This window comes from Prorops nasuta, unplaced genomic scaffold (genome assembly GCF_024137725.1).
Source record: "Prorops nasuta isolate Cenicafe-Biocafe unplaced genomic scaffold, Cenicafe_Pnas_1.2 PNAS00004, whole genome shotgun sequence".
NCBI lineage: Eukaryota > Metazoa > Arthropoda > Insecta > Hymenoptera > Bethylidae > Prorops > Prorops nasuta.
Window position 1 is genome coordinate 9,341,416 of NW_027116801.1, and position 11,033 is coordinate 9,352,448.

The 11,033-nt window shown below is 41.8% G+C and overlaps 1 protein-coding gene across 5 annotated transcripts in view; it reads right to left on the bottom strand.

Moving 5' to 3' along the window:
• LOC136772379 (collagen alpha chain CG42342) overlaps nucleotides 1–8,069 on the bottom strand; it is a 138,891-nt gene extending 130,822 nt beyond the window's left edge. For all 5 annotated transcript variants that reach the window (XM_066725322.1, XM_066725321.1, XM_066725323.1 and 2 more), the window contains exons 1-2: nucleotides 7,459–8,069; nucleotides 6,144–6,801 (exon numbers count right to left, since the gene is read on the bottom strand). In XM_066725322.1, the coding sequence (XP_066581419.1) occupies nucleotides 6,144–6,486 (343 nt within the window). In that variant the 5' untranslated portion in view covers nucleotides 6,487–6,801; nucleotides 7,459–8,069. The remainder of the gene's footprint in view (nucleotides 1–6,143; nucleotides 6,802–7,458) is intronic.
• Between the last annotated feature and the right edge of the window lie 2,964 nt (nucleotides 8,070–11,033).

Here is an 11,033-nt window from a genome sequence, read left to right on the forward strand (position 1 = left end):
TTCTAGAAATTCCCTGTGAGGGAACTATATGGTGCTAGAATGGCCTTTAAGGTAAAGAAAAAAAAGTGCTCGACAAATATTTAAACGCAAAGCAAACAAAAATTTCTGTTTTCCCACAACGATCCCAAGGTAAGAAGAGAGAAAATTAATTTCCAATTATCTTCCTTTCAAGCATGACTCGTAATTAGCATTGGACAAAAATATTCGTAAAACCTCATTTGCAGACCCTTCTAATCCACTGATTACTGAAAATCGGTAAGTTTGTAAAACTGAGAGTTGCAAAGAGATACTATCTCTTGGAGGTTTCGGGTCGATATTTGGCAAAGTTTTTCATGGAAAGGGGCACTGCGGGATCAAGGGATTGAACGCTATATATATATATATATATACACATATAAGATACATAGAAGAAAGATGGAGAAACAAACAGTCAAACGGACAGAGATGGAGAGTTTATAGAAAGACAGAGGCAATGTATCTTTGGAGTGTCTCAGCTTGTTGGTATTCGAGCACGTACCGTCCGTCATGACGCGTGACACCATATTCAGGGAGTCCATGGCCTGCCTGGTGGGTATAGGACCTCGTGGCAGAGACTCTCGGGGTACTTTGGCTGCCAGAGGGGTAACGGGGAAGAATGTAGGAGGTGAATGAGGGGGAGGAGGAGGAGGAGGAGGAGGAGAAACTAGGAGGAATAGATACGCTCCGAGGCAGCGGGACGAGAAGGGAAAAGATTTATGATACTCGTGCGTCAGCTCGCACATCTCAATTTCGGGATGCCGCGAGTCAGAAGCCACCCCCTCCGCCGCTCGGGGGCGAAAGATGCGATAAGAGGAGAGAAGCTCCAACAAAAAACTGGCGAGATAAAACGTTCCCGAGAAAGACAGTAGAACCGTGCGGTTTCCGATTTCCCTGACTGTCTGCCCCATTGTTCCTTCTATCATCCGTCTCTCTCTCTCATACACACACACACATCACCAAGTCCACAATCTTCTTCCAACCACGCAAAAATCAAAGGAGCCCGAAGATCGGCCAAAACTTCCTCCTGCTTTTCGACACTTTTAAAAAGTGGAGAAAAAAAAGGAAAGAGACGAGCCACGAAGGGTAGTTAAGTCACGTGCGTCGAAGGGTTCGGATTTTCTCGAAAATTTTATTCCCCTTTCTCGCGACTCTCATTGCCGAAGGGAAAGCTGCGACAGTAGCGAGATCAGAGATGTTGAAATGGAGACAGAGCCAGTCGTCGTATGTTTTTCTACTTCGTATTGTGTACAGGAGATAAAAAAGTGGCTGAAAGAAAGACAAATCTCAACTGAACCCTCTTTCTTCCTGCTTCCCCTTTTATTTCTTCATTCTTTTCCCTCTATTATAAATATACATATATATATAATATATGCGTTCGACGTAAGCCTCGCGCCTTGCACCACGAGTATTCCTGCTTGAATAAATCTTGCCTCTTTTTCTTATCGTTGGCACATCTCGAGCGTATAACGTCCCGCACGATTCTGCGCTATCTACGGCGAAGGAAAGTGAAAAACTTGAGACAGTGCTTTGGTGATTTAGCACGCTCGATAATACCGACACTTGCTCGGTCACTTTATGCAGACTTCCAGAATTAATCGGATCGAACGCTGCAATATCCAATTGACGATCGTGCAACGTCTGAAAATTATTGTGCTGCACGAGGAGCAAGATAAAACCACCCTCGTTTTTTCACGCAGCTTCGATAATCGTGGAGGGAGGGGGGGGGGGGTGGAGGGGCTTTAATTCGAGGCTCGAGAAATTGCCAAAGTTAAATAGCGAGAAAGTAACGAAAATGAAGAGCTTAAGCGGAAAATTGCGACGCAATTACAAGCTTGTCTCGACCATAACAGGGGAAGCTTTACTGTTACGGTACTTGGTGAATGGGCTGGGTATCTATATCAGTCACTCGTAAACTCTTTTGCGGAGTTGGATGGTTTTCGCGACGGTCCTTGGACACCGAGAGCTCGTCCTAAACAAACACGTTTCCCCCGATCGTTCTTACCCCCTCCCTCTTCCAGCACTTCCTCCTCCCCTCCTCTCCCTACCCCCGCATCCAATTCACGTCGAATTTGCCAACCGAAACCTTTGCCCCTCCCCCTCTTCCCATGAAACGAAAAATGTTTTCCCTCTTGGCGTGTCTTCTCGTTCGAGCCATTACGTTTGCCCGGACTTTGCGTCATCTGCAGAAAGGAACCTTCGATATGCTTTCATGAAATTTTATAGATTCAATTTCTCAGTGTGCCAGTTGATTTTCCTTCCCTATGAGCTAGAGAGCTTCAACGTCGATCTCGATATGCTGACTGACAAGTGTGTCTCTTCCACTGAAGTACGTATCCATACGATCTTCTCCCACAACCAAATACTTTTCAAATTACCTATTTAAACTCTCGGATATATTATTGAAAACGTTTATTCCACTGTTTCCAACATTCGTACAAAATGATACGCGCAAACACATACCTATATATATATATATATATATATATATATACACACGTAAGGTATAAGACACAACAGAATATATACCGCAGTTTATCTTGCGATTGTCGATCGTTTAATGAGGATTATCGTCGATCGCATTCTGCATGGTTAATGCCGTTCCGGCGTGTTTCGAGCGTCGTTACGTCCCAAGATTGAATAGGCACTCGTTAGCAGCAGCGTAGCTTTTGCACACGCGTGCACCGAAATCCATTAATACCTCGTCCCAGCTTCGATCTTATCAATGTAATCCGACGGCGATCTACCAATGCAATCATAATTTCCCTACGAACGAGTTAATTGAAGATGAAATAAACACACGACGAGCATAATTCGTCACTTCCTCCGGATGCCTATCGATAATCGTAATCTTCCTGAAAGAATTAATCAAGGGATTTGCTCGAATAAAAATTCAATAATAAGGAGATTTATTTACACGTGTGTGCATACGTTGCAGGCAGAATTTCCACACACACACACACAGAGGAGTTTGAGAAATTTGGAGATTCTATTCTATTGACGAAGCTAGCGATATTCAATCATTTCCGTTTGAAGCTGTTTGCCAAAAAGTCTGGAGGCTCCGGGGGAGAATTCCGGTTGACAGTGGGTTGATAGGGAGAAGCCTCCCCTGATGTACCCGAGGCCGATGTTTGAACTTAAACAGTGGATATCCAGAGGGAACATGGAAAAGGGGGGGGGGGCGAGGATAAGAAGAGGAGGTTCAGGTGCAAGCGAGAGACCAATGGCCGAGTGAATCAGGCTAAAGTGATTCCACCACATCGCTATTTGCCAATATCTCAGAGCGTAAGCTAGACACTGGTGAATTCAGCCAACGGTATTATACACCCTCCCGCTTCAACAAAACTGCTCTTTCTCTCCTAAATTATCTCGATCTCCACTCAACTCCCTCAAATCTCCAACTTTATTGCTATATTAATGAATAAATCAACAAGGTGGAAGATTTTCAAGAAACACTCTATAGTTAAAAATTCCATACGAGCTCGGGTGAAACTTTACGTCATTTATGATGAATTACGTGGTAGGAGCAGGATTTGCAAAGCAGTGTCTGTGTATGCGCTGATAAAGGAACGAGAACTTTGTACGCTATCGCTGTCAAAGAGTCAGCAGCTGTAATCGGAAGGAAGAACGTAACATAATTATAGGAAATCTTCGTTTCGTTAGGAAATTGTGTGCCGTGGAGGAATAACAAGGTGAATGGATGAATAAAAAGTTGATTATCAAAGGAAAGAATTTTATTCCTAACGAAGATCCGACATTATCCAAGTTATACCCTTTAATCGGTTCCCTGTAGGATTCTCTCTGAAGGGCCGTAAAGGTAAATATTTGTAAAGAGGAGAACTCGAGGAAAATCTTTGCCAGTTATTGTATTGTATTAGAAATCATTTATCTTATTAGCCATAAGCCGGTGTCAGGTTTCACGGTACGTGGAGTTTGGGAGGCTCCGAGGTACTCGACTGCAGATTTTCTAGGGAGAATGAAGGAAAAACCGGTGGTAAAAGGTTTATAGGAATGGACAGGAGAGCTGAAAAGCACCCTCCGAGGCCCATTTGGAGCGATGACAGGATTATGGTGAGAGCTGGCGAAGCGAACGTGGCATCCGAAACACAAGAGGCTCTCGCATTGTTCGATTCGTTCGGCCTAATTTGTCGGGCTACGCTTAAAATTACCCGGAACCACAAAAAACCTTTAATTTCCTTCTGACACCACCCGACGGGGACGTATTTATGCCAACGGCGGTCGGGCCAACAATGACAAGTTTTTTACGCTTTGCCCAAGCCTCCCTGAAAATTGTAAATCTCTCCGCGTTTTTAGTGTACGAGAGAAACCTCCCGATTTCAGCTTAAACATAATCCAGCATATCGATAACTGTATCTTGATTTTAATTGGATAGAGGAACGTGGTGTAAATTGACGTTATTAAGCTTTAAATTTGGTTTTAAAGTTTCCTACTTCTTCTATATAGGCAACTTATATTTCAGGAAAATATCTATAAAATATTTTTAGAAGTAAGAATTAAAGATAAAATATAAAATTGTGGTTAAACGTACAATGAAAAATACTTGATACTCGCAATATTTTTATTATCTTATTTGCCTCTGCGTAGAAAATTATAATATTTTTCAACTGAATTCGTCATTTTAGTCGAAAGTCATTTCATCTTAAATAGTTTATTCAGATTTCCCATAAGTTTAATAACATTTCATTATACACCACTAATAGCTTTATTCCCCGATAGCTCACGACAGTCTGGGAACATCTTCAGCATGTCCACTGGGCGTGTATATCCTCGGAGCGTTCTAAGGATGTCCTGGGGATATTTGTGGTATCGGGGGTTTCAATTGTTTTTCAAAGACTCATAAAAATATAACAATGATACACCCTTATTAGGGTTCTGTAATTCTTGTTGATTGAAACACAAATCTTACATCCAGTCTATCAGTTTACGCGCTGTCAATAATACACACACGCATGTAACACACAAGGGGATGATAAACAAAGTTCCATGCTTATCATGTGTAGTACGATACAAGTGCTTTGGATAATAGTGAAATTATTATACTGCGAGATTTGAGGAAAATAACAAACAAAATTCTTCATCTTAAACATCTATAGTCATATTATCCAACTTTCTCCGAAACATTACAAAATATGTAAGACAATTAAATTTAAGAAAATTGCTCCTAATTAAAAGTTTTATGGAATAATTAAATAAGTTTATGTGAAAAAAATCGCCATTAATCTACCAGACTTTACCATCCGACAGAATAAAACTATACAGGAACGAAACTTCAGTTTAGCGGAGAGATTTGGTGTTTCGTGGTTAAAAAAATGCAAGAATTATTTTATACGCGTAAATTATTGGAACGGATAGTGTCGGATGTGCATGGAGAGATAGATAGGCACAGGAGGATAAAATCCTATAAAAGATATCCACGTCAACTGGAAAACGTTGCGAGCAGCCGTAAAGCCCGATACGAGTTTGGTAATCTGGCGAGAGGAACGACAATATCCGATTAAAATTGTCGAGAAAAAATAGTAGCAGCTAGTATATATATATATATAAACATAAAATTCGTAACAAACGGTACAAATGTGTCACTCTACAACAATCTATTCAGTTTGACACAAATCAAGACCGGAATTCTTGAGAGAATCTAAATAATCGCTTCAGACACGTTAGCTTTTCCACGACGAAAATAGTTGGCGTCATTTTTCCGACAAAGATCTTTTAAAGAATCGTTATATCATCGTCCAAGTCGACGTAGAAATAATCCTCCATGATTCCGGGTCGGACTTTCCTCAAAATAAAACCAACATCCAAAGTTTTCACCTCGGGCTAAACTTCGCCGAGTTTTGAAATAAACCCGGTCTAACTAAACTTCTATTAACTAATCAGACTTAGGGGTTTTGCTTTTGCTTGGTTGCTTTTAATTTTTCAGCTAAAATCTCGAGTTTCGTTTAAAGGTGCGTTCAAACTTACCCGCTAAAACTGCTCAACTTTTACAGGTTGAATTCAGAGATAGGAGTACGGAATATCGTTGCGCAGGTTCGTTAGAATTTTTCTTCCTCGTTTTAATAATAAAGATAATCGACTAAGGGTGTATATATATATATATATATACCAACCTGCAGGACAGTTGCAATCGGAGACATCGCGTTTAATTCTAGCAAGCTCCGACGACTCCTCCAGTCCATCCCTGACTTCCTTCGCGACCCTTTGCACCAGGATGGACGGTGGGTCCTGCATCTGGCACTTGACCTCCAGATCCGCGATTCTGGCCTCAAGGGCGAGCTCCCGGTAGACGAGGACGCAGGAAATGGCGAGGCTGGCCACGCAAAGCGTGCACATTGCCCAGTTGAGGCTCGCATTCGGCGTCCTCTCGTAGTTCTTGCGAAATTTCCTCGGCACCGTCGGCTCCAGCGAGCCTTTGCCCGCCGACCAATCTCCTCCGCTGGCCTCTGACTCCATGCTGACTTTTGCCGGCTCCTAAAATCTGCCAGGCGCTTCTTCCTCCTGCGTTAAGCGCGCCTCATAACACGCGCGATCTTTGACTCCCTCTCTCTCTCTCTCTCTCTCTCTCAATGTCCCTTCACGCGTGCTCCCCTATCCTCTTCTCCAGCACGAATCAACACACTGTGGCCTCTTCCGGTTTGGGAAACTCTTAAAACCCACCACGATTCATCGTCCACTTACACATCTTGCTATACGTTTGCCCAATTCTTTCAACTCTGGCTCCTCTCCTGCTTGATGCAGCCTTCAATGTGCGCGGCTCTCTCGCTTGATCTTGAAAAAATCAACCATCCTCGTCAATACCTACCCCCCTCCCTCTCCATTCACACCGACCAAACATTCATCCACTCGTGCGCTCGATACCACCCGCCACTCCTAGGCTAATACTGTCCTTGATTCTATCCTTCGTTAAACGAGAAAAGCTAAAATACTTTGCTTATGCAAATTGACTTGTAATTAATTTTTTCCAAATTTCCTGCTGAGCTACGCGACTATTATTTCCTTTTTTTCTCATTCTGCTAATACCGAAACTTCTTTTATCCCCTTTAAACGAACGAAATTCCTTTGCTTCTACGCTTCTCAAATTGCTTTCTTTAATGGTGTTCTATATATCCTTTGGTTAATTTGTTCACGCGTCATGTACAGTTTTCCTATTTACACACACACACATACACTCTTGTATTCTTCTCTCGTACACACATGCACCCTTAAATACATCCTTTCCTTATATTCCCGCGCCTTCGATATTTTCTCCTGTAATAGCAAACTTTCATTGACTCACACACACACACATGCACGCACCCACGCACATCCATAACCCCTTAATCAGCAAAATATGTAATCCTTCGAAAGTTCTTTTCCCTGAATACTCTCATCGAGCCCCGCACATTCATCCCTTCGCTATCGCTCTCGTTCGTCCCTCTCACTCACCCTCTGCGATAAATATATTCTTACTCCTGCGAAAAAGCCTTTTGATTGGACAACTTCACTTTTTATTAAACAGTAGTGACCGCACAAAAAAGGAGGAAGCAAACACGCGCCGAAAAATCCATGCAGGACGCTCACTCGGAAACAGTTGCTTTCCGCCCCTCTCTCTTCTCTCTCTCTCTTTCCCACCCCTTGTCGAGGAACGGGAGAGAGTAGCGCGTGTGTCACGCGCGCGCACACACACGCACGAAATAAGGGCCTCGTCCTTTTGTCCGGACGCTGTCAGTGGGAATCCGGCAACCCCCGATTTCTCTCTTCCTCCATCCGGGCTGAAACTTCACCTGGTTTCAAAACTTGATCCGTCTCGCGGTGCACTTGAGAGAGTAAAAGAGATGGACGGTTTACGAGGACTGTGTGTGTATGTGTGTTTGTCGTTTGAGAAGGATGAGTTGTTTGGAAGGGAAGAGAGAATGTGGCTGAAAGAGGAGGAGGAGGAGGAGGAGGAGGAGGGAAATAAAAAGAATCGTACGTTCTCGTAGAGAGCAAAAATTAAATCGCGAAGGTGTTTGATAGGGATTGGAAAGATCACGGATACACGAAGCACACTGCGTGGCGTTCGCGGTACGACTGGATTCGAGTGGTGCCAGAAATGAGGATTTCTGCCTCCCCACCATGCAGCCGGGGGGAAGTACCAATACGCGGATCCCTGCCCCCATCCGTGTGAGAACGTCCCCCCCACTCACCGTGCGCACACTACTCTAAAGACATCGGTTTACGTCGGTAAGCTTCGGCTAGCTTCGACCACCGCTTTATTCGATATAAACAATTTCTTTATTAAAATTTCATTTTTAATACAATTGTCTAACATCAATTTTATCCAATCCTTTATAAATTTATATAAATAATTATTTATAAAAATCTATTAAATAACGTTAGAATTATTATATGTAGTGTTAAATATTTTTTATTTTTTCTAAACAAATACATATACAAATTTTGTATAGAATGAAAGCAAAGTATTCAAGTCCGAATTAAGGTAGGATGTTAAAGAGATCCGAGAGGAATGCAGGAAAACTTTCGCAGTTTCTTCGAGCGATTATTGCAATTCTGATTTGGACCGGTTCGGTCAGCTAAGAATAAGATTCGGGTTGAATTTGCCTGTGGAATTTTATGATGAATCGAGAAAATTACATCGCTGTTTCAAAGGCGAAGTTAGTCGAGACCAGCCGACGAAGATCGAACCGTGTTACACGTTGATGGTGATAGTGCTTGCGCTATTATAGTGGGGATGGTTCGCATGGATATAATAGAATCTTTGTGTATATTGGTATGTAGTCCTATATAGGTCCTAGGACATTGTGGTGGAGAGCCTCTCTATCTCTCACGAAACACACCGCACGCGAAGGACTAGGGTCCACTTCCACTTGTACTGATTCCTCTCCATTGCCACCCCTTTTCAACCCCTAATCACCCCCTGGTTCCTTTATCTGTCCTCCTTACAGCGCTCCAACTCGCGCTGGAGCTCCGCAAGATGTCGGTGAAGAAGTGCAGCAGAGGGGAGAGGGGGGAGGTCCACTCGCAGAGAAATCGCGAACCAACGCTCGTATTTTTGTTTTCCACCCCTCTGACCATTATCCGCTCGAATTACACCGATCGCCTCCCTCGAACTTCCGCAAAGGGGATGCGGCCCGATTTTTTTGCCAATAATACCAAAGGTTACTGCTGACCTTGATGGACCGATAGTTTCCACCTTTTTACAACCAGACTCCGAAAATTTATCTTCTCGTTAGTCCAAAAGCTTCCATCGATTTTCCCGAGCACCATCGTTAAATTATTATCGATAAATCCGTTGTGAAATGGAACTTGAAATTCGACCTCTTTCTATTCGTATTTATCGAACGTAAATTTTAGATTAATGCATATAATATTGTTAAGACTGGAAATGTGTGGATTAATAAATTTAGCTTTGGTTCACGTTTTTGTTTTCTATATATATATATATATATGATTTCAATTGGCAAAAGTTATTGTGTACTGAGATGCTTGTGCGTTACTCGGTCTGGGTACAAATTGTCTCCTCTACTGGTATCAATTTTCATTTCTCCTTTCAGATTATTATCCGTCGTGACGTTACTCGCGAAAGAGTGAAATTAGTGGGAGTAGAATGAAAGGAAAAGGTGGGGTAGTTGGCGCGAATTTCCACAGCTACTCCAACTTGTTAAGCCGATTCTCAAGATAGATAAGAATCGTGGCCAAAGGGCTTAAAAATCTCATATTGCAAATACCGATCGAACCGGTTACGAATAAATTTTCAAGACGATGTTATCTCGCTATCCTCTTATCTTCGCTCTGTTATATAGCTATCCAAGTTTTCTCGATTGGTACAAATTGTCTACCCCGGCTGCCCGTATATTAAAAATTAGCAATAATATTATACTTTGATTTTCATGCTCACCATTCACGAGAAAACATTACGTATAAATTAGACCTTTAACTAATTACACAATTTCCCATGGTATATAAACATGGAAACATATATAGTTCTATAATTAACGTTAAAAGCTCTCAAATTCTTATGAAAAATATTTTTAAGCTTATATCATAATTTTTTTACGTAATATTGACAGCATAGTAACAACATTACTTTCCGACCCAGCTAAAATTTTGTTTTACTTGTATTAAAAAAAATATAAAAAATCGTTAATGTAAAGTTAAAAATTCTTGAAACCTGGCAACTCCATTCGATAAATTCGTGAGCTATTTCAATGAGAGTTCAATGTAGAAATTATTAAAACCTTTTAACGAATCTTGCTATACCAGATTCCATATACAATCTAAATCTCTCGGAAATCACGTGAAGCTATTCTCGTATTAAAACTCCGCAGTAAATCGCGTATTCTAGGAACGACCCACATATATCTGCCAATTCCTAGTTTCGCTGGATTCCGAAGAATTCTTCGGCTAACGTGAAAGACTATCTTGCCTGGTAATAATAATATACTATTAGATGAAACGAATGGATTGCACAAAAATTTGTCTCTTTTCTAATAAAACTTTAAATTTAGAGCAGAAGTGTTGGATAACTGTGATAGTTTACACGAAGCAACTATTGAAAAATGGTGGTTTTATCGAATACTTTCTAGGCTAGAGTATAATAATAGTAGGAAGATTAATATCACAATTTAATTATCGATTTGTCGAGGATGATTTGGAAAATTAAAGAGGCTGATAGTTTGGCGAGCGTGTGTGTGTGCGAACGACGAGTTCGATTTAGCATACACACGCCTAGGGCTCACGGGTCCAGGATGTAATCTATAATCACTTCCTCCGGTAGCGACTGGACGATCGAGGGGTCGCATCTCCGTATCCGACACGCACCACGCTATACCACGTTTCATGCATTTCGCGCAATTTTTCATTCACCCCCCTCCCCATTCCTCTATTCCCGTTCCATTACATTTTACCTCCCTTGAAAAAATTCTACCTTTTCCTCTCTCAAATCTGGCAGAAATTGCTCTATATACGTTCGCGAAACAAATTTTCCTTTGATTTTCCCAGAAAGCGAAAGCATCGAAAAC